Source organism: Pleurodeles waltl, chromosome 5 (assembly GCF_031143425.1).
Source record: "Pleurodeles waltl isolate 20211129_DDA chromosome 5, aPleWal1.hap1.20221129, whole genome shotgun sequence".
Lineage (NCBI taxonomy): Eukaryota > Metazoa > Chordata > Amphibia > Caudata > Salamandridae > Pleurodeles > Pleurodeles waltl.
Window position 1 is genome coordinate 1,841,310,644 of NC_090444.1, and position 24,784 is coordinate 1,841,335,427.

The window sequence follows — 24,784 nt, forward strand, 5'->3', positions numbered from 1 at the left end:
ATTTTGTATTGTAAATGCTTCTGCCACTACAATATAGTAATATTGTTATTACCTAAATAAATTGAGTAATTTTAATTTGCTGTACTCATAGGGTGTCTCATGGAGCACTATAAGGTACATGATTGGAGAAGTGCAATATGGAGGCAGGGTTACAGATGATTATGATAAACGTCTCCTTAATTGCTTTGCCAGGGTAAGGACTTTTTAAACAACATATTGTACCTAACCTGTTGTGAATCTCTTTTTGATACTGTGCTTCCTTTTATACATTTCTGCCAACTTGAAAACCTCTTAACTTAAAAATGTTTCAGCTTTAGACAACAGTAAATACTCGTAAGAACTCTAGCACAAATTAACAGTAAAATTTGCAAACAGCTACAGGGCAGTGGAGGTTGGCTCACTTTGAAAGGTGTTGGTCCTAAAAATCTGTGCTGAATTGAACTGAAGAAATTGCCTTTCAACTTTTTTAGGCCTTGTCACACGCCCTTTCATTTTCCAAAGTATTGAGGGACATATTTACAAGAAAGTGGCGCATCAGCTGTGTTGTGCCACTTTTCTTGCGCCCACTTAACGATACCAAGTGTGTGCTGTACTTACAATACTGTGCACCATGACGCATGTTAGGACAATAGCGTCAAAGTTTATGATGCTATTGTGGTACTATTCTGGGTTACCGCCATAAATTGTGGTGCTAATCCTGCAAAGTAAAGGGAGGCCCATAAGAAAGTAATGGGCACATCATTTTATCCCCTGCTTTGAGCAGGCATTAAAAATGATGCAAAAAAAAAAAAAACAGTGAAATTTTGTAAATTTCAGTGCGCCATTTTTACAGTCCTCACTTAGGGGGAAAGCCCCCCTTGCATACATTATGTCCAGCGCAGACATAATGTGGTGCAAGGGGGCGTAAAGTGGGGCAATGCAAGCATTGCGCTACTTTGTACATACAGCGTAGGAGAATTGCCTCCTTAACGTCACATTAGCATTAAAAAATTATGCTAGTGTGGCGTTAAGAGGCGCTAGGGCCTTTGGTCCATACTTATACTTTTTGACGCAAACCTGCGCTAACGGAGGTTTGTGTCAAAAAACGTTATCACCGGCTAGCACCATTGATGCTAGCCGGATACCATATTTATGGAATGGCGCTAGCCAGCACAAAGGGTGGGCTAACGTCATGGAAAATTACGTTAGCCGGATAGGGGTGGCTCTATGGGAGATGGGTGCTTAGCACTAAAAAATTACGCTTGGCTGGATGACTCTAACCAGATTAGGGTCATTTCATGGTGCTGGACCTACGATGCCACATGACTCCTGCCTTCGAAAAGGCAGGTGTCATGCCCGCCACCCCAATGGCCAGCACACGGGACAAGGGTTCCCTGGCATGGCCATTGCAACCAGTGCCATGTAGGTGGGCCCATTTGAGGGCCCCCTATGCCACTTAAAAAAATTAAACAAAAAACTACCCAGTACTTACCTCCACTTACCTGGGATGGGATCCCACATCCTCCGCTGTCCCTCTGGTTGGGGGGGGTTGTCCCTGAGGCTTGGAGAGGGCACCTGTGGTCCCCTAACGCCTGCCCTGACCCAGGCATTGAATAATGGCGCTAAGCAGGCTTAGCGACATTATTTAGACTCGCCTACCTCCCATGTGTAATTTGCACACGGGAGGATAAATAAGTCATTAAGGTCTTTGAGTCATTTTTTGCACGGGAACACCTACCATGCATCTCATTGACGCAAGGTAGGTTTTCACAGTAAAAACAATGACACTAACTCCATAACTTTGTCACTAGATGGGTCTAGCGCCAAAGTATAAATATGGAGTTAGGTTTGCGTCAAATTGGCATAAGAAAAAATGACGCTAATTCGGCGCAAACAGAGTATAAATATGGTCCTAAGTGTCTAATTCACTCAATATTTCCATCCTGCCCTTCAGAATAGATTCTCGGTCATGAGACCTGACTGAACATATACTTGGAAGACACAGGGTAGACAAATCAAAGGGTTTACAGATTTCATAATCATGAACCGTAAAGAAGAAAGCCAGACAAATCCTACATATGCATATATAAATGCTCTTGCTCAACTGCACCGAGCTAACTGGAGCTGGCTGGATTAACAACCTGGTTACTCAAGAACTACAAATCTAATCTCAGAATCCTGTAGTGATAATATCAAACTTTTTTTTATCACTTTAGCTTATCAAATGCCTTCAATCAAGTCATAAAGAAACAGCCACAGGTCGTCCTGGTATCAAGAACCCAAATTCAGCCAAATGAAATGAAAATCAGCCATTTGTTTCTCCCAACATCTCAGACCCAATATGAATTCTCACCTAAATACCAGATATAGGTACAATTAATACAGACAGTCACTTTTTCCAAACCATCAGACTATCAGCATTTGAATAAATAGACATTTCCCCATGAATACACATTGTTCGTTTTGGATAAATAACTGTAATTATCAGAAAGTTGTATTTTTCATGAAAAACAGTATTTCTGTTTGAAAATACCAGGTATCCTTTTTTTTATTAAAGCTGTGTTCCTACGCTTTAGATCATTGATTTACATGCTTGAATCATTGCCTATAGGAAAGGTAGGAGCCTCTGGGTACATGTAACAGAAGACATCAATAAGCTATGTAAACAAGATAAAAAAGATTATCTTAGTAGCCAATCAAGCTTATTGCATATGACTTGAAATCCAGCAGACGCTCTGGTGAAGGTGCTCTGAATTTAACACTGCTGTAAGGAAATGGCTCCCTGTTGCAGTTACCCCCCACTTTTTGCCTGATACTGATGCTGACTTGACTGAGAAGTGTGTTGGGACCCTGCTAACCAGGCCCCAGCACCAGTGTTCTTTCACCTAAAATGTACCATTGTTTCCACAATTGGCACACCCCTGGCACACAGATAAGTCCCTTGTCAAAGTTACCAGTGGTACCAAGGGCCCTGTGAAAAGGGAAGGTCCCTAAGGGCTGCAGCATATGTTGCACCACCCTAAGGGACCCCTCACCTAACATGCAAACTGCCATTGTAGACTGTGTGTGTTGGTTGGGAGAAAAAGGCAAATTCGACATGGCATTCCCCTCAGAATGCCATGCCCACAAAATACTGCCTGTGGCATTGGTAAGTCAGTCCTCTAGTAGGCCTTACAGCCCTAAGGCAGGGTGCACTATACCACAGGTGAAGGCATACCTGCATGAGCAATATGCCCCTACAGTGTCTAAGTCTATTCTTAGACATTGTAAGTACAGTGTGGCCATATTAAGTATATGATCTGGGAGTTTGTCAAAAAACGAACTCCACAGCTCCATAATGGCTACACTGAATACTTGGAAGTTTGGTATCAAACTTCTCAGAATAATAAACCCACACTGATGCCAGTGTTGGATTTATTAAACATGCACACAGAGGGCATCTTAGAGATGCCCCCTGTATTTTACCCAATTGTTCAGTGCAGGACTGACTGGTCTGTGCCAGCCTGCTGCTGAGAGACGAGTTTCTGACCCCATGTGGTGAGGGCCTTTGTGCTCTCTGAGGACAGAAACAAAAGCCTGCTCTGGGTGGAGGTGCTTCACACCTCCCCCTGCAGGAACTGTAACACCTAGCAGTGAGCCTCAAAGGCTCAGGCTTTGTGTTACAATGCCCCAGGGCACTCTAGCTAGTGGAGATGCCCGCCCCCTGGACACAGCCCCCACTTCAGGCGACAAGTCCAGTGGAGATAATGAGAAAAACAAGGAGGAGTCACCCACCAGTCAGGACAGCCCCCAAGGTGTCCTGAGCTGAGGTGACCCCTGCCTTTAGAAATCCTCCATCTTGATTTTGGAGGATTCCCCCAATAGGAATAGGGATGTGCCCCCCTCCCCTCAGGGAGGAGGCACAAGGAGGGTGTAGCCATCCTCAAGGACAGTAGCCATTGGCTACTGCCCTCCCATACCTAAACACACCCCTAAATTCAGTATGTAGGGGCACCCCAGAACCTAGGAAAGTAGATTTCTGCAACCTAAAGAAGAAGAAGGACTGCTGACCTGAAGCCCTGCAGTGAAGACGGAGACAACAACTGATTTGGCCCCAGCCCCACCGGCCTGTCTCCCTACTTCGAAGAAACTACAACAGTGACGTATCCAACAGGGTCCAGTGACCTCTGAAGCCTCAGAGGACTACCCTGCATCTAAAGGACCAAGAAACTCCCAAGAACAGCGGCCCTGTTCAACAAACTGCAACTTTCTGCAACAAAGAAGCAACTTTTAAAGACCACACGTTTCCCGCCGGAAGCGTGAGACTTTCCACTCTGCACCCGATGCCCCCGGCTCGACCTGCGGAAAACTAACACTACAGGGAGGACTACCCGGCGACTGCGAGCCCGTAAGTAGCCAGAGTTGACCCCCCCACTGGGACGCTTGCAGAGGAAATCCAGAGGCTCCCCCTGACCACGACTGCCTGTAACAAGGAACCCGATGCCTGGAACCAGCATTGCACCCGCAGCCCCCAAGACCTGAAGGAACTGAACTCCAGTGCAGGAGCGACCCCCAGGCGACCCTCTGCCTAGCCCAGGTGGTGGCTACCCCGAGGAGCCCCCCCTGTGCCTGCCTGCATCGTTGAAAAGACCCCCGGCTCTCCCCATTGATTCCTATCAGAAACCCAACACCTGTTTACACTCTGCACCCGGCCGCCCCTGTGCCACTGAGGGTGTACTTTCTGTGCCTGCTTGTGTCCCCCCCCCCCGGTGCCCTACAAAATCCCCCTGGTCTGCCCTCCGAGGACGCAGGTACTTACCTGCTGGCAGACTGGAACAGGGGCACCCCTATTTCCATTGAAGCCTATGTGTTTTGGGCACCACTTTGACCTCTGCACCTGACCGGCCCTGATCTGCTGGTCTGGCAACTTTGGGGTTTCCTTGAACCCCCAAAGGTGGGCTACCTTGGACCCAACTTTGAACCCTGTAAGTGTTTTACTTACCTGTGAACTTAACAAATACTTACCTCCCCTAGGAACTGTTGATTTTTGCACTGTGTCCACTTTTAAAATAGCTTATTGCCATTGTTGTCAAAACTGTACATGCTATTGTGATTATTAAAAGTTCCTAGAATACCTGAGTGAAATACCTTTCATTTGAAGTATTACTTGTAAATCTTGAACCTGTGGTTCTTAAAATAAACTAAGAAAATATATTTTTCTATATAAAAACCTATTGGCCTGGAGTAAGTCTTTGAGTGTGTGTTCCTCATTTATTGCCTGTGTGTGTACAACAAATGCTTAACACTACCCTCTGATAAGCCTACTGCTCGACCACACTACCACAAAATAGAGCATTACAATTATCTCTTTTTGCCACTATCTTACCTCTAAGGGAACCCTTGGACTCTGCACACTATTTCTTACTTTGAAATAGTAAATACAGAGCCAACTTCCTACAACTGCCCTGAAGTCATCATAGTTCAGATTTCTGCCGCATCTCCTGTGTGCATGGGATCTACATATCTCTGCTCTTCATCTGTACCAAGATGCCTCAATGCCTTCCTTTTCTGGCATCTCTGGCTATTTCAACCACTTAGTCAATTTTTCAGTGGGGGTTTGATTTCTGGACCAAGTATCTCTAATCCTACCATGGATTAGACATCTAAGAAAGTCCTCCTCAGACCCTGTGGGCCTTTCTAAAAAACACAAGTCCACTTGGATGATCCACATGTTCAGTGCATTTATTGCTTGCACTCGACCCATAAACTTCAGCAACGTAAGATGTGCCACTGATTTTCAAGGAAAACCCTTCAAGATAGAAAGATTAGAGCCTTTACAAATTGAAAAAGGGAAGTATGTACGTCTTAGGAGAAATTGTTAAAGGTTTCCACTTGTCCACTTCCCAGAAAAACAAAAAAACATCTCGGTCTGAATTATACAAGGGGAAAGTTCCTCTTAAAGCCTCAACAGCCGACTATAATAATTGACAGCAGGACGGACTCCCCGTATTATCAACTAGTAATGTTAAAGGTTAAGGATGCTTTTGAAGAACTTCTATCACAATAGTTTTATGAAGTCCAATGTCGAGATTTTATTGGACCTAGAGCAGGCCATTGAGGAAATGCTATGCTGCCTAGAGAGGGATGATATATTTGTGTGGGGTGGGGACTTTAATGTTTCTCTCTGCTCTATAGGAGATGATAAGATCTTTGGCACATTTGACGAAGAGGATGGCAATTATCTCCATTTTGCCCATAATCCTTGTGGTGACAAGTTAAATAATCTTATGAGGTTGCATGATCTGGTAATGACATGTGGTTTTGCTCTAAAGACAACTGGTCCGGTTACTACTTTTACCGGGAGAGGTCACGGATCTGTTATTGACCATATTCTGATCTCAAGGTCATGGTTGCATACCCTGGAGAGTTTTCAGGTGGCCCTGAGTGGCCACAGTGATCACAACCCGCTTGTTATTAAAATCAGATTTGGCCCCAAGCTGAGAATCCCGCAGGAAAAAGGGGCCCTATAGAGTTCCACAAGAACAGGGGTGTGTTAGCTAAGTGCCAAAAAGTGGACAAGGAAGCTCTCCTGTCGGATGTTGTGGGTAAAAACCTGCCCAATTGCAAAGTCTGTTTAAAATTAGAGTAATCTCCAGCTCAGATCTTGGGGGCCTTTGCAGACATTTGTTTCGCTGTTAGGGCTCATTTAACTCTTCCCAGTCAACCCTCCATGGTAAAGCCAGTAAAGTGGTTTGACAGAATCACGACGTATGCCCATTGCAATCCTGAAAGAGAGCTAAAGAAGGTTCCGAGAGATCAAACAGAAGTAGCTAGATGCAGGGCTCAGTATAAGAAGGCAGTCGTAGCAAGGAAAAAGATGATTAGGGAAGATGCTTGGGAGAAGTTAGCAGTCGCTTCGGTGTCCAATTATGGAGTGCAGTTCTGGAAGGTTGTTAATACCCCTTATTTCACCTCTAACCCACACAAGGGTGTTGAGGTTTATATCCCAGAGCATAGTTGGATCACACATTTTAAAAAGATGTACGAATGTCACCCTGGGGAGAGTGACAGTACCACTATTATAGATTTTACTAATCTTGGGTACAAGGGGATGGATATACATCCGGACGAGGTGGCGGTGGCAATTAATGATTCACTACCCATCAAAGCCCCAGGGCCTGATGGTGTACCAGCTGACCTTTTTAAGAATAATGTTGATCTGTGGGTGCCAATTTTGGCTAACGTGTTTAGGGCTGCATCAACATCAGTCCCTCCCCCATCTTGGTCTAGTGCTCTTTTTGTTCCAATCTTCAAAAAGGGAGATCAGAATGATCCGGCCTGCTATCACCCAATCTCTCTAATTGATGTCACAGCAAAAATCTTTAGGATAATTTTGCCGGCCCACCTGGAAAGCTGGGCAACAGATAACAACATTTTAGTAGACTCACGGTATGGTTTTAGGAAGGCGATAGGATCAGTTGACCAGTGTTTAAATCTCCACCTGATAAGAGAAAGTATGTGGGGGCGAAGCAAGGGTGTCTCTATATGGCGTTTATGGATTTGTTAGCAGCATTTGACAATGTGGTCAGAAATAAACTGTGGGGGATGCTGATTAGTAAAGGAGCAGACTCTAAGCTAGAGTCCCTGCTAGCCCAACTCCATAATAACATGGTAGCTAAGGTCAGATTTGGGCATGAGGGGCATTGCACAAGCCACTTTAAGGTAGGGAAAGGGGTGAGACAGGGATGTGCTTTAGCACCTTTTTTGTTTACATTTTATATAAATGGCCTAGAGGAGGCTCTGATTAATGAAAAGGCAGATCCCCCTAAGATCGCTGACAGACCCCACCCAGTCTTAATGTATGCTAGGGCCTACAGGGACTCTTGAACAGATTTGTAGCATTTATGAGGCTGCTTTGACTGTCCACTAACAGAGCAAAATCTTACACTATGATATGTGGCTGTCCAAAAAGTAAAGCTCCTCAGTTTTATATTGAAAGTAATCACCCGACTAGCGTAACTACTTTTTCTTATTTGGGGAGCCCCTTTGATAATGGATCTAACTAGAAGGACCTATGAGAAATTAAGGATGCTCAATACACTCAGGCAGTGACAGCCCTATGTATATGTATCCTAAAATTGGGCTGTGCACCTCTAAAACCCATTACATTGATCCATAGGCTAGGCCCACGGCAATAGCTATGTACGGTGCCGGGTTATGGGGTTATATGGGTGCAACCTCCTTACAAAGAAGCAAAAATAGGTTTTTGAGAAGTTTTTTGTCTCTCCCCCAAAGTGTTCCAGCTATAATTCCCCATGCAGAATTGGGTCTTCCCTTTGTGGAGGACATAGTCAGAATGGCTCCCTTAGCCCTGTGGTTGTTCATGTGGTATAAGCCAGATGCAGCTCTCACTCAGTCGCTGCTTAGGGACTGTGTGAAACTGGATGGAATACAGAGGTGCGCATGGATTGGGTATATTAAAGATTCTCTGATCAGCATTAACAGAATTGATTTGTTTGCCAGCCTCAGACCGATGTAAAAGAGGGACATCATATTAGTTAAAAACTAATTCCAAGGGAAGAGGCCTGTGGAGAGAGAAAGGCAATATTTGGAGAAAAGTATGGTGGCAGCTTACCTTCCTTTATGTACTACGTCTAAAATTGAGCCTTATCTCCCAGTTATCCCACGACATTTCTGTTACTATCTGATAAGATTCCGTTTGGGGCTGGCCCATTATCTGGTAGCTTTTCTCCCCAAGGTATACTGCAGTAGGGACTTAACACCATGTCTGTGTGATAAGCACTCAAGGCAATCCCAACTGCACATGTTTTTGGTCTGTAAGCTTTACAACGAACAGATAAAAACCTCGTTACTTCCAATTCTTAGATCACTGAATATTAGGCTGTGTAGGGACGCTATGTCATATTGGCAATTATTAGAGTCTGATTTAGTTTGTCTGGCTATATTCTGTTTTATCACTGTAATGGTTAAAAAGAGGAAAATACATGAATTTGATTGTTAAATTCATGGCACCTGGGACACCAACACGTTTAACGTATCAAGATGTACCACTGATTGATCTAAACAAGGGATTGCTTTTAGCGTCCAAAGCTCCCCTTTTTCCTTTTCTTTTTAATGTTTTTAGGGTTGTATTTTAGGATTTTAAACATAAGATTATGAAGTATGAATGTGTTTATTGAGTTTTGAGTATTTATTGTATAAATGTACTGTGGTAGTTATGATATTTGTTCTTTTATGGATATATATATTTAAGATCCGGATAAAGATTTTTGTCACTGACTGACTGACTGTTCACCCAAATGGAACTACACTAGATGGTGCCCAAAACGTGTGAGGCCAAGTTGGTGAAATGCTGTCACATAAGTTTTTCTTTATATCTAAGATGGTGTACATTGCCATTGATGAAATCATTGTTGATGAAGTCATCCTCTGTGGTGTTGAAAAAACATCTGTTCCACTGTCACCATCAGTATCTCAGAACACCTAATTGTCCACAAAGTCTTCCCCTAATGAAAGGACCATGAAAGGCATCAGTATCAACAGCATCATTGACAACTTCATCAGTAACACCATCCACATCCATCTCTTCGACACTAACAGCTACTGTCCCATCAATGAAGAACCATTCGACCTCACCATTTGCCGACCAATCAGTCCTGCAGATTTGATTGTCAAATTCTAAGATGATCACAGCAACCCAGGTGCAGACATTAATATTCATCACAGGCTTACCCACACGTGTCATGGAGATGATGAATGATTCCACCATCCACAATATGATAGGCAATATGGGCCCTACTATGAAGAAGATAATCATGAACCAGTCAAAATGGAGGTACCAGTGGATTTACTGAAAGACCTTTAAACCCTGATGATTATTATGGCAGGTTTTCTACTGTACCACAACCTCAGATGCCACATCTTCAACCTCTAATACCATTGCTAAAGTTACTGCAACAGCCAATGGAAGCACCACAGCCATGTTAATGGCTTGTACCTTTGCTTCCACATCAACCACAGCCTCTGTCAGAAAATCGAGGTTTAGCAGGTAACAATGAAGTAAAAGGTGAAGAAGACGAGATCTTTGACATAACTCCTTTTTCATAGCCTCATCTGGCTATAAGGAAAGAAAGTTATGTTCAACCCTGCTTTTGTTTCCTCTGTCATGCCTAGAGGGTAGGACAACTCGAGTTTGTTTGAACAACCACCTAAAAATTAGATTCTGTTGTCTATCAGACAGCTCAGAAATGCCACTGTAGTCCTGCAAAACCCTGTACAGGCCTTCCTTGAAAATATCGACACCAGATGGATGTTTTCAGAAAGTGAGTTTCCTTTCTCACAGCTACATTATCCTGCATAACAAAATCCCTGCTTTCTTGGGTTTGGCACACAGGAATTCTGTCACACGTGACAGATGTCCAGTCAATCATATTACAAGTGCCATTGACTATAATACGGAGGACAGTCTGCTCACCACATCTTTGACAGAATTTTCTGTGTAGGAAAATGGCTCCCTGTTGCAGTTACACCCCACTTTTTGCCTGATATTGATGCTGACTTGACTGAGAAGTGTGCTGGGACCCTGCTATCCAGGCCCCAGCACTAGTGTTCTTTCACTAACAATGTACCATTGTTTCCACAATTGGCACACAGATAAGTCCCTTGTAAAAGGTACCAGTGGTACCAATGGCCCTGTGACCAGGGAAGGTCTCTAAGGCATGTGTTGTGCCACCCTAAGGGACCCCTCACCTAACACATGCACACTGCCATTGCAGATTGTGTGTGTTGGTGGGGAGAAAAAGACAAAGTGCACACAAAATACTGCCTGTGGCATAGGTAAGTCAACCCTGTAGCAGGCCTTACAGCCCTAAGGCAGGGTGCACTATACCACAGGTGAGGGCATAGCTGCATGAGCACTGTGCCCCTACAGTGTCTAAGTCTATTCTTAGACATTGTAAGTACAGTGTGGCCATATTAAGTGTATGGTCTGGTAGTTCTACAGCTCATAATTGCTACACTGAATACTGGGAAGTCTGGTATCACACTTCTCAGAATAATAAACCCACACTGATGCCAGTGTTGGATTTATTACAAAATGCACACATAGGGCATCTTAGAAGATGCCCCCTGTATTTTACCCAATCCTTCAGTGCAGGACTGCCACTGAGACGAGTTTCTGACCCTAGGGCGTGAGAGCCTTTGTGCTCTCTCAGGCCAGAAACAAAGCCTGCACTGGGTGGAGGTGCTTAACACCTCCCCCCTGCAGGAACTGTAACACCTAGTAGTGAGCCTCGAAGGCTCAGGCTTCGTATTACAATGCCCCAGGGCACTCCAGCTAATGGAGCTGCCCGCCCCCTGGACACAGCCCCCAGTCTTGGCGACAAGTCCAGTGGAGATAATGAGAAAAACAAGGAGGAGTCACCCACCAGTCAAGACAGCCCCTAAGGTGCCCTGAGCTGAGGTCACCCCTGCCTTTAGAAATCCTCCATCTTGGTTATGGAGGATTCCCCCAATAGGAATAGGGATGTGCCCCCCCCCCCAGGGAGGAGGCACAAGAAGGGTGTAGCCACCCTTAAGGACAGTAGCCATTGCCTACTGCCCCCCAGACCTAAACATACCCCTAAATTCAGTATTTAGGGGCAACCCTGAACCCAGGACATCAGATTCCTGCAACCTGAAGAAATAAGACGGACTGCTGACCTGGAAACCCCACAGGGAAGATGGAGACACCAACTGACTTAGCCCCAGCCCTACCGGCCTGTCTCCAGACTCAAAGAACCTGCACAGCGACGCATTTGACGGAGACCAGCGACCTCTGAGGACTCAGAGGACTGCCCTGAACCTAAAGGACCAAGAAACTCCAGAGAACAGTGGCACTGTTCAGAACCTGCAACAACTTTGCAACAAAGAAGCAGCTTTTAAAGAGACTCTCTCTTCCCGCCGGAAGCATGAGACTTCACACTCCGCACCCAACGCCCCCGGTTTGAGTTCAGGAGAACCAACACTGCAGAGAGGACTCCCAGGCAACTCCAACGACGTGGACACCCTTAGTCGACCCCCATGCACCCCCACAGTGACGCCTGCGAGAGGATCCAAAGGCTCCCCTTGACCGAGACTGCCTGGTAACAAAAGAACCCAATGCCTGGACCAAGCACTGCACCCTCAGCCCCCAGGACAGAGATGAACCACCTACCAGAGCAGGAGTGACCAGCAGACGGCTCTCATCCTAGCTCAGTCAGTGGCTGGCCCGAGAAACCCCCCTGTGCCCTGCCTGCATCGCCTAAGAGACCCCCAGGTCCATCCATTGCTTTCAATAGCAAACCCAGGGCCAGATGTAGCAAAGGGTTTTTCCCATTCTGTGTCAATGGGAAAATGTGTTCGTACATATGGCCCACAACGCCTACTTTGCCTACTGCACCCGGCCTCCCCTGTGCCACTGAGGGTGTGTTTTGTGAGCTTGTGTGTCCCCCCCAGTGCTCTACAAAACCCTCATGGTCTGTTCCCCGAGGACAGAGGTACTTACCTGTAAGCAGACTAGGACCGGAGCACCCCTGTTCTTCATAGGTGCCTGTGTGTTTTGGGCCCTCCTTTGACCTCTGCACCTGACCGGCCGTGTGTTGCTGGTGCTGTGGCTTTGGGGTTGCCTTGAACCCCCAACAGTGTGCTGCCTATGCCCAGGAGACTGACTGTGTAAGTGCTTTACTTACCTGAGAAACCTAACCAAACCTACATCCCCCAGGAACTGTTGATTTTTGAACTGTGTCCACTTTTAAAATAGCTTCTTGCCATTAAGTCACTCCTCTAGTAGGCCTTACAGCCCTAAGGCAGGGTGCACTATACCACAGGTGAAGGCATACCTGCATGAGAAATAGGCCCCTACAGTGTCTAAGTCCATTCTTAGACATTGTAGGTGCAGTGTGGCCATATTAAGTGCATGGGCTGGGAGTTTGTCATTACGAATTCCACAGCTCCATGATGGCTTCACTGAAGGCTAGGAAGTTTAGTATCAAACATCTCAGGACAATAAACCCACACTGATGTCATGTGTTAGATTTACTCTAAAAAACACACGAAGGAGGATGCACCCTGTATTTTACCCAACCCTCTAGTGTAGGGCTAACTGGTCTGTGCCAGCCTGCCACTAGCAGACAAGTTTCTGACCCCATGCAGTGTTTGCCTTTGTGCTCTCTGAGGCCAGAAACAAAGCCTGCTCTGGGCAGAGGCACTTCACAAAGGCTCAGGCCTCCTGTTACAGTGCCCCAGGGCACTCCAGCTAGTGGAGATTCCCGCCCTTCCCACCTCCCTGGACAAAGCCCCACTTTTGGTGGGAAACTTAGGAAAAACAAGGAGGAGTGATCATTTCAGCTGAGATCACCCTTAAGTTGTCCAAAGCTGAAGTGACCCCCCTCCCTGCAGAATCCACAATCTTAGTTTGGGGGACAGGGACCAATAGGGTTAGTAATGTGCCCCCCCGTCCCCAAAGGGAGAAGGCACAGGAAAGGTGTAGCCACACTCAGGGACAGTAGCCATTGGCTACTGCCCTCTGACCCCTGTGTCGCCCCTAAATCTAGTATTTAAGGGCTCCCCTGAAACCAGCTCACCAGATTCCTGGCGACCTCACAAGAAGAAAGAAGAATGACTGCTAAGCTGACCCCCAGCTGAGAAGACTGAAGACGCAAACTGATTTGACCCCAGCCCTACCGGCCTGTTTCCAGCTTCAAAAGCCCTGCAAAAAGAAGGTGACACATCTGCAGAACCAGCGACCTCTAGAGCACTGCTTGCATCACAGAGAACCAAGACCTCCAGTTGGACAGCAGCCCTGTCCAAGAAGAAACTCCATCCAAGGACTTCAGAACTGTCCTGGATCCGCAAGTCCTGCCCACTCTGCACCCGATGTCCACGGCCTGTGTCCAGGTGGCCCAACCGACTAGAACTGGTCCCCAGGAGATTCTGAGCAAGTGTCCACTCTGGGTTAACCCCTTTGATCTAACACGACGATGCCTGCAGCCTGAATTCGGAGGATCCCCCTGACCACGACAGAACCAGACAAAGATTCCTGAAGCCTAAAGGTACCCCTGCACCTGCAGCCCCCTGGCCTTGGGAACTCAGACCTTCAGTGCAGCAACGTCCAGCAAGCAGCCCTCCTCCTTGTCCAAACTTTGATTTCCCGGAACCGACCCCCTGGACTTCACCTGCAGCATCCTTGTGACCCCTGGGTCCACCTATAGGAAAGCATTGGGAGCCCGACGCTGTGTTTGCACCCTGCTTACGGCTGCCCACGCGCTGTTGAGGTTGTGAGTTTGGTGCTGACCTGTGGCCCCTCATGCTCCTCTAAACCCCCCAGGTCTGCCCTTCGAAGACGCAGGTACTTACCTGCAATCAGACCTGATTCCGAGTGCCCCCAGTCTCCATAGGAGCCCATGTTAAATCAACCTCAACTTTGATCTCTGCACCTGGCTGGCCCCGTATTGCTGGTGGTGGGTGATTGGGGTTAACTTGAACCATCCTAAGCCTCAGAGACTGGAACTGTAAATCTTGTACTTACCTCAAAACCGTACTAACTTTCTTCTGCCCTAGAACTGTTTCTGAAAATTGCACTGTCCGCTTTTAAAACAGATTATTTTTATTCTAAAACCATATAACTTTCCAATTTGAAACACAGTGGTATTGTTACATATGTTGAATACTCACTTGCAAATGTACTTACCTGCAACTTGAATCTTGTGGTTCTAGAAATAAAGTAACAACATATATTTTAGCTATATAAAAACATTGGCCTGAAGTTAGTCTTGAGTGTGTGCTTCACTTTTTTGCGCATATGTGTACAACAAATTATTTGCACTACCCTCTGATAAGCCGAACTGCTCGACCACACTACCACAAAATAGAGCATTAGTATTATCTACTTCAGCTTCTGTTAAGCCTCTGGGGAAACCCTGGACTCTGTGCACACTATATTTCATTTTGATATAGAATATACAGAACCAGCTTCCGAAACCGTGTCTCAGCAGATGGGGATTTTGCCCCTCCAGGGGTGTCCATAATATGGGACTGAGGGGTATTGAAGATTATACACTCAGGACATTCTTTGGAGATTCTACAGAAACCACCTATCTGCCCACCCAAGAAAGAACATCATCTTCACTTGAAGGAGCTACTACAGGAAATTCTCCTCCTCCTTAAGGGAGAGATAGAGATTGTCCCTGGATCCCAGAGAAACCATGGATTTAACTCCAGATACTTTTTGATAAAGATGAAAACTGGACGATGTAGGCTGACGCTAGACCTCAGAGAACTGAGCAAGTTCCTGAAGAAACAGTCTTTTCCTATGGGTCTGCTCCAAGGTGTTCTCCTGATGAACCAGGAAAGAGATTAACTTACTTCCCTGGATCTTTGAGATGCATATTTCCAATAACCTGAACATTGGAAGTAGAAGGAATACACCCACTTTTCAAAATGGGGTAGAACTGCCAATTCAAGGCACTTCGCTCTGACCTCAAATCAGCACATCAGATATTTACAAATACCTAGTGACAGTTGCTGCCTTCATTAAACAAGCTTATTCAATGCAGCAGGATTCGCATTTCCTTGAGTCAGAACTGTTGGCGCTGTAAATATACAGCTGGACTTTTTTTACTACATAAATTGGTCAACCCTGACGCATAATTTGGTCCTCTCTGCCACATAATTCCAGCGGCCCTGCATATAACTAAAGCACTTCCATTTACCTTCTTTCTCTGTCTGCTGCAAAAAAATGAAAATATTGCCATTTCGCATCCTAATTTAAATCTGCCATGCTAATTAGAATAGAATACCACTTTCACTGCCCCACCATCAGAGTTGGTGGCTGACTCTCATATTACTCAAGAGGGCAAAGTAAGTTGTGTAACGAGCAACATGAGAGAACACTTATGCTACTTAAAACATTTTCTCTTACAAACTTTAAAACGCTGACATACAAGAATAGCTTATTGTTTATTGTAGCGATTTTTACTTTAAGGGCACTTGTGATGGGCATGCAATCTTAAACATGTAAGCTTCAACTTGGTCTTGTAGCAGAGGCATCCTAAACACACATGTTCTCCAAGTAGCAAGCTCACGCAACAGTAATTGCTTACCTGGAACTTCGGTCATTAGCGACGCCGGGATTGTTTCTCTGTCATTGACGAGTGAAGCAAGTTAAAGGTGGACACATTTCAAAAGTTCAGTGTCTCCGTATTGAGAACTACCACAATTTGTGCTTTTGGTGTTGAAACGTGCAGCTTTCAGGGCCAGTGATCTGAGCCGAGAGGTTGCGCCTTCGCTGGGTGAGGCATATGAGGATCAGACCTGTGAAACGGTTCTGCAGCATTCAAAGCCAGCACCACATAGCAATGTTGAGGTCCTCTGAGGAGGTTCATGGAAATGAAATATCATGGGAAAATTCCTTAGTGAAAATTGAACTATTTAAATGAAACAAGATGACCTAATTGAAAATTGGTTAGCGTTTTTCCATTAAAAGAAGACTAAAAAAAGCAAAACGAAAGACTGAAGGACTACAACTACCATGATGATTGTGAAAAGTTGTGTACGACTTTGTCTGAGCGCTAACACAATTTGGGTTTGTATTCTTGATTTAGATGTGAAGAATTACTAGATGTTTTGTGTGGTCATTATTTCCTTTCAGCATACTATGCCATGTCTTTAGCAGGGTAATATAAACCTGCTCAGAAAAATCGGGTGCAAAAACTACTATTTATACATGGTGATTCACACTGAGAAATAATCAGTGCTTAATTTGTAAATAAAAACGTGCCAGTGCCCAAAGTTCTCCTCTGAAACACGCGGATACTGCAATTAAGGCCCATATTTATACTTTTTTAGTGAAGCATTTGTGCCGCTTTTTAACGCAAAAGCGGCGCAAACTTACACAATTCAGGGTCATATTTATACTTTTTGACCCAAAACTGCACAAACGCAGTTTTGCGTCAAAAATGTTTTATGCAGGCTAACGCCATTTCTTAGCACCATTAGTCATTTTTTTTACTCTAACCATTGCGCCGTGTCGTAAAGCAAAACAATGTTAACGCAGGGAAAATGACTTACCTGGTTTGCATCGTCGCAAACCAGATATGTGCTATTTTCCACCGCATTAGTGTAAAAAAGCGGCGCAAACGCAGCAAACAGTGCTAAGGAGCCCCAAACTGGATCCCAGAGGCCAGGAGAGAAACCAGGGAGACCCCAATCTACCAGGAACCAGCCAGGAGGACACAGACAAGACCCAGGAGGAGACAAGAAGAAAAGGAAGTGTGTTTCAGTGCAGAGGAGCATGAAATACTGGTCAGAGAGGTGACGGAGCACCAGCATCAACTTTTCATCACCTCTAAATTGCCAATTGGGAGGAGAGAGGCAATTTGGCAACAAACTGTTGACAAGATAAACAGTGTGGCAGAGATCAGGAGAACTGCCACAGAGTGCAAGAAAAGCTGGCATGACTGCAAGTGCAGGACAAAGGATAAAATGGCAAGGAACAGGAAGGCATCAATGCAGACTGGAGGTGGGAATCCAGCACTGCAGAAGGCCCTGGACAAGATGGAGGAGAAGGTGGCAGCCGTCATCCCAAAGGAGATCGTCACAGGAATTGCAGGAAAGGACAGCGCAGACTACCAGGAAAGAACACATATGCAGGGTAAGTTGCATGAGGGACCAAAATGCCTAATTGTTAATTGCAACTGGGGGTAGGTACATACCTACTACACAATGCATGTCAGCCATGGAAATCAGGCAGTGAAAAGGGGAAAGGGGCACGGCACGGGTGCATGGGCTGTGCTGGGCCATCCAGTGGCACAGCACAACACCAACAACCTTTGCATGAGGGTACTCCGCCATGCCAAGGCTGCTGGAAATGCTGTAGCAGACCAGAAGGGAAGAGTAGAACGAAAAACTGGGCAGCTGTCACAGGACAGCTAGTGTTGTCAGAACGTGAACTAGGGGACAATGTCCAGTCTCAGGCCATTTCCTCAAGCAGCATTTACCATTGACAACAGTTGCCACTACCACCTGTGCTGTGCATGCTGGTCAATTAGGAAATGGCAGTTAGGTGCCCAGGGAACAAACACCCCAAAATAGAGGGTTCAGGATGACGTGATCAATCTCCTTCAATTCCTAACCAAGTGTAAATCCTGTCAAATGCTCATGTCTATAGGCGCAATAAACATCATGTAATGTTACTTACATTATGAAGTACACAGCAGTCATGTCATACCCATGCTGCCCATTCCAGGGTCTACCCCATGCCAGTGTTACAATAGCTGCAATGCCACCTTGCAACATCTCAACTGTAATACTGCTAAGACAATAGCATTGAGGGGGAGGACATATGTTACCGGCTAGTGAAACACACCTGCACAGTCATAAGAGGAAATGGAACACTTCCAGGCCCATCAGTGCAATCCAATATAGCACACATTGGCAAACATCAACATGACACACTACCAACGCTGACACCTGTATCGTGTCATGCCAGTGCAATACATGGTATGTGCTAGGTCTCAGGAACGCATAGGTGTATGTGAAATATCATAGACTGGGTCAGTCCCGTATTGTTATGTGTGGTGCAAGTGGCATCAGAACACCAACAGGCATTGCAAGGCCTCACCATGCTAATGGAAGTAGAGGGAGCGATGAGTAGGACAAGAAGGTGGCAAAACACAATTTGGACAGAACTACACCTAGAGGATGTGATGCAGACAAATCCCCAAACTGCCCACACTACATTTGACATGCAGGTGGGGCATAGGCCTGTGAGAATGCTAATATTAATGACAGGAACAATGAACAGGAACCAAGATTACAATGTTCCACTAATAGGAAATCAGTGACGTCACATTACAACTGCCACAACACAGACACACTAAGGGGGTCATTCTGACCCTGGCGGTAATTACCGCCATGGCGGAGGTCGGCGGTAGCACCGCCAACAGGCTGGCGGTGCACTGCTGGGCATTCTGACCGCGGCGGTTCAGCCGCGGCCAGAAACGGAAAGTCGGCGGTGTCCCGCCGACTTTCCGCTGCCCTTGAGAATCCTCCATGGCGGCGGCTCCGCCGCCATGGGGATTCTGACACCCCCTACCGCCATCCAGTTCCTGGCGGTTCTCCCACCGGGAACAGGATGGTGGTAGGGGGTGCCGCGGGGCCCCCGTAAGAGGGCCCCAAAAAGAATTTCAGTGTCTGCCTAGCAGACACTGAAATTCGCGACAGGTGCAACTGCACCCGTCGCACCTTCCCACTCCGCCGGCTCAATTCTGAGCCGGCGTCCTCGTGGGAAGGGTGTTTCCCGCTGGCCTGGCGGGCGGACTTTCGGCGGTCGCCCGCCAGCCCAGTGGGAAAGCCAGAATGACCGCCGCGGTCTTTTGACCGCGGAGCGGTCTTTCGGCGGGAACCGCGTGGCGGGCGGCGACTGCCGTCTGCCGCGGTCAGAATCACCCCCTAAATGTACAATATCTCACTGCAGAGGACGATGGCTCTCCTGTGGATATACCTGTCCCGGACTACCCTGAGGACATGGATGACGAGCTGACAACCAGATGTTCTGGGAACCCTCCAGACCCCACCTTCAGTCGCAAGGAGGAGCACAGATGTACCACCCACCACCCCAATAGTACGTCCTGCCAGCTCAAACACAGCTGAGGACTCTGATGACACTGGGACCACCTTTGAGAGGACAGTTGTGGGAGGCCAGCGGGAGATGGTCAAGGAGGTGCAGGTGGGGATGCAAAATATGGCAGCCAGCCTTGAGGGGATGCGCATGTGCATGATGACATCCACAGAACAGTCAGCAGCCATGCAAGTCCAACAATCCCTACTGCAAGGACTACAACAGTGTGTGAGGGACTTCACCACAGCAGTTAGGAAGTTGACACAACACCTGGCATCCCAAACATTTCACGTCATGTATGACTACAATCATGACCCCCTCAGGGCCGACCTGGCTGCCTACCACAGAGATGTTGCTGCTATACTCAATAACCAGCAGCTCCTCCTTGTGCAGGTAATCCCTTAATAGTTCCACAGTTGGCACCTACGGGGAATTCAGAGTCCACTTCTCCAAACACTGAAGTGTGTGTTGCCCCCTCAAACCCACCACCACAAAGGGCAGAGGAGACTACACACACATCAGAAGATGAAGACGTAGAACGGATCACCTTCACCCGTAGGAGTACCCGGTAGCACCAGCCCATGCCACATGGGCAGTGAATTTCCTATGTCCTGTGCTTGACAACATGCCAATCTTGCTACAGTTGGTAACATGCACTGTTCTCCAACACACTGTTTACCTTACCACTATGGACTGCAAATGTCTCTCACTACCTAATTGGCAATTTACGTTCCTCTGCATTGAATGACACTCCTTCACAGCATGTCCAATGACATGTCCCTCACCATTGCACTTGTGCTGCGTCACAATAGAATGCGTCACACTAATGGACTTATAATCCTGAACTATATAAATATTGCACTAGAGCACTTTAAAATAAACAGCACCTACACAACTACTTTGTCTCTGTGTAATGTGACATGTCAACTGTGCAGGACTTTTGTGATGCATGTAACATGTCAATGGCCACAGAATGTCAATCTAATAGTGTAGAAAGAATGTGGGCTGATATCTATGCACAAGGGTCAGGATTGTATCATCATCTGTAGTGCTTGTGGCTTATTTTTGAAGTTAAAGCATCACAAACAGTATAATGCTGTGTAGAAAATGTATATGCCAGGGCCAAAGTATCTACAAGATGAAACTTAATGCTGCCCACATCCCCTACAAGACAATTATTGTGTACGTGACATATGACTCTAAACTTAAATCCCACACCATACAGCAGGAATGGATGTGTACGAGTGTTTGGACAACAACGTCACCTGGGAGTACAATGTAATAAATCATAGGTGTGATTTATGTATACTGAACTTCGTAAGATTATGACACCACTGAGTTTATCAGAGTGCACATGAACATCAGGCTGCAGGCAGACGTCCCACAGTGCCCAGGATTCCAACACAGGACTCTAACGATGACAGCTTTAAAATCACACCTACCTTTACAATACATTGGGAACCATAGTCACTTTGAGTGGTGGGTTCAATGGATGGCAGATGCATAGAGAAGTAGCTTTGTTGTAGCTGCCAATGTGACAGCTCATTTGGAAGTGGGAATAACCATGTCAAGAATGGAATGTGGATACACAATGGAACACACAGGCAAACACAAATTTGACAGTGCACACTCATGCAAATGCCCTGATCCCCAAGCATATGACACATACTGTAAGGGAGTACATACAACTTTATTATATATGCATGAATGGAAACTTAAACTATGTCAAACACCTAAACTAACCTAACCTATCCTAACTATACATTACCCACTACTGGCCCTAACTACCCTAAGATAAGCTTACTTACCACATGCAACTAAACACTTTAAATATCAACCCCACTTATATGACAGGACATGTGTGGGACAACATATACTAAACTAAACATATACTAACTAATCCTTTACAAATATATATTTTTGGTATTTCTTTTATTTTATTTTTTAAATACACATAAACCCCAACATCAACCCCCACCCACCCACAAACCAACATGTAATGATATAACTCCCCCCACCCCAAACCCACTTATCTTAACTAAACTAACAGCCTATTCTAACCTATCACTAAGCCCCCTAAACACACTAAAAAACAGAATGAGGAAAGAGGAGGGAGGAGGGAGGGGACGGAATTAGGGGTGAGGAACAATGAACTCAAAGGTTTGCCCTCCTCAGTATTTTTTGATCAACCTCAGTCTCCTGCTGTTGCAGGCCACCTCTTGCTGGAGACTGTCCATGCGCCTCATCATCCGTTGCATGTCACGTTGGAGGTGGCGCAATGCTGCCATGTCCATAACTCCTGCTGTGGTGGTCTGTGTTGCACTCGATGTTGCGGGTGCTGGTGCCGTCGTTGGAGGTGGTGGTACAGATGGTGCTGCTGTTGGGCCTTGTGCTGCTGAGGTTGAGGGTCCAGCTGGAGTTGTTGTTATCCCAGTGTCCACTGTGCAGTTGGTGTGGCCAATGCTGGCCCTCCTTGGCTAAAAGCCCTCCATGCACCTGTGGCTCTCTCGTGATGATACCACCTATCCATCATGCGGTACCCACATCGAGGATGTGCCTCCACCGCACTGCCCGCCTCTGAAACACACAAATTTCCTGTGCATTCATGTGGGCAGCTGTAAAAAAGAGACAGGCAAACATCAGTGTCATCATAGTGTGATACATGTACAGATGATAATATAACACTTCCTCACAAATAGCTCATGCAGTCCAAATCACAGTACAGATGATAGAATGTCCCTGAGGAATGACATGCCAACGCAGCCTACCCATCAACTATCTAACAGCACAGCAATGCACAACAAGGTGTGTACTTAATTAAGTGATCTGTGCATATATGTAGTGCTATTGGTTGTAGGAAAGTACCATCTTGCCTGGCATGTTACCCCCATTTTTCACTGTATATATGTTGTTTTAGTTGTATGTGTCACTGGGACCCTGGTAACCCAGGGCCCCAGTGCTCATAAGTGTGCCTGAATGTGTTACCTGTGTAGTGACTAACTGTCTCACTGAGGCTCTGCTAATCAGAACCTCAGTGGTTATGCTCTCTCATTTCTTTCCAAATTGTCACTAACAGGCTAGTGACCATTTTTACCAATTTACATTGGCTTACTGGAACACCCTTATAATTCCCTAGTATATGGTACTGAGGTACCCAGGGTATTGGGGTTCCAGGAGATCCCTATGGGCTGCAGCATTTCTTTTGCCACCCATAGGGAGCTCTGACAATTCTTACACAGGCCTGCCACTGCAGCCTGAGTGAAATAACGTCCACGTTATTTCACAGCCATTTTACACTGCACTTAAGTAACTTATAAGTCACCTATATGTCTAACCTTTACCTGGTAAAGGTTAGGTGCAAAGTTACTTAGTGTGAGGGCACCCTGGCACTAGCCAAGGTGCCCCCACATTGTTCAGAGCCAATTCCCTGAACTTTGTGAGTGCGGGGACACCATTACACGCGTGCACTACATATAGGTCACTACCTATATGTAGCTTCACAATGGTAACTCCGAATATGGCCATGTAACATGTCTATGATCATGGAATTGCCCCCTCAATGCCATCCTGGCATAGTTGGCACAATCCCATGATCCCAGTGGTCTGTAGCACAGACCCTGGTACTGCCAAACTGCCCTTCCTGGGGTTTCACTGCAGCTGCTGCTGCTGCCAACCCCTCAGACAGGCATCTGCCCTCCTGGGGTCCAGCCAGGCCTGACCCAGGATGGCAGAACAAAGAACTTCCTCTGAGAGAGGGTGTGACACCCTCTCCCTTTGGAAAATGGTGTGAAGGCAGGGGAGGAGTAGCCTCCCCCAGCCTCTGGAAATGCTTTCTTGGGCACAGATGTGCCCAATTCTGCATAAGCCAGTCTACACCGGTTCAGGGGACCCCTTAGCCCTGCTCTGGCGCGAAACTGGACAAAGGAAAGGGGAGTGACCACTCCCCTGACCTGCACCTCCCCTGGGAGGTGTCCAGAGCTCCTCCAGTGTGCTCCAGACCTCTGCCATCTTGGAAACAGAGGTGCTGCTGGCACACTGGACTGCTCTGAGTGGCCAGTGCCACCAGGTGACGTCAGAGACTCCTTGTGATAGGCTCCTTCAGGTGTTGCTAACCTATCCTCTCTCCTAGGTAGCCAAACCCTCTTTTCTGGCTATTTAGGGTCTCTGTCTCTGGGGAAACTTTAGATAACAAATGCAAGAGCTCATCCGAGTTCCTCTGCATCTCTCTCTTCACCTTCTGATAAGGAATCGACTGCTGACCGTGCTGGAAGCCTGCAAAACTGCAACATAGTAGCAAAAACGACTACTGCAACTCTGTAACGCTGATCCTGCCGCCTTCTCGACTGTTTTCCTGCTTGTGCATGCTGTGGGGGTAGTCTGCCTCCTCTCTGCACCAGAAGCTCCGAAGAAATCTCCCGTGGGTCGACGGAATCTTCCCCCTGCAACCGCAGGCACCAAAAAGCTGCATTACCGGTCCCTTGGGTCTCCTCTCAGCACGACGAGCGAGGTCCCTCGAATCCAGCAACTCTGTCCAAGTGGCCCCCACAGTCCAGTGACTCTTCAGTCCAAGTTTGGTGGAGGTAAGTCCTTGCCTCACCTCGCTAGACTGCATTGCTGGGAACCGCGACTTTTGCAGCTACTCCGGCCCCTGTGCACTTCCGGCGGAAATCCTTTGTGCACAGCCAAGCCTGGGTCCACGGCACTCTAACCTGCATTGCACGACTTTCTAAGTTGGTCTCCGGCGACGTGGGACTCCTTTGTGTAACTTCGGGTGAGTACCGTTTCATGCATCCTCGTAGTGCCTGTTTCTGGCACTTCTCCGGGTGCTACCTGCTGCTGAGAGGGCTCCTTGTCTTGCTCGACGTCACCTCTCTCTCCTGGTCCAATTTTCGACCTCCTGGTCCCTCCAGGGCCACAGCAGCGTCCAAAAACGCTAACCGCACGATTTGCAGCTAGCAAGGTTTGTTGGCGTTCTTTCGGCAGGAAAACACTTCTGCACAACTCTCCACGGCGAGAGGGATCCGTCCACCAAAGGGGAAGTCTCTAGCCCTTTTCGTTCCTGCAGAAACCACAGCTTCTTCTGTCCAGTAGAAGCTTCTTTGCACCCGCAGCTGGCATTTCCTGGGCATCTGCCCATCTCCGACTTGCTTGTGACTTTTGGACTTGGTC

The 24,784-nt window shown here is 46.7% G+C and overlaps 1 protein-coding gene across 1 annotated transcript in view; it reads left to right on the forward strand.

Moving 5' to 3' along the window:
- Positions 1-24,784, forward strand: part of DNAH8 (dynein axonemal heavy chain 8) — a 9,979,189-nt gene that overhangs the window by 9,419,294 nt on the left and 535,111 nt on the right. The window contains exon 84 of the mRNA XM_069236651.1: positions 92-193. Within this exon, the coding sequence (XP_069092752.1) occupies positions 92-193 (102 nt within the window). The remainder of the gene's footprint in view (positions 1-91; positions 194-24,784) is intronic.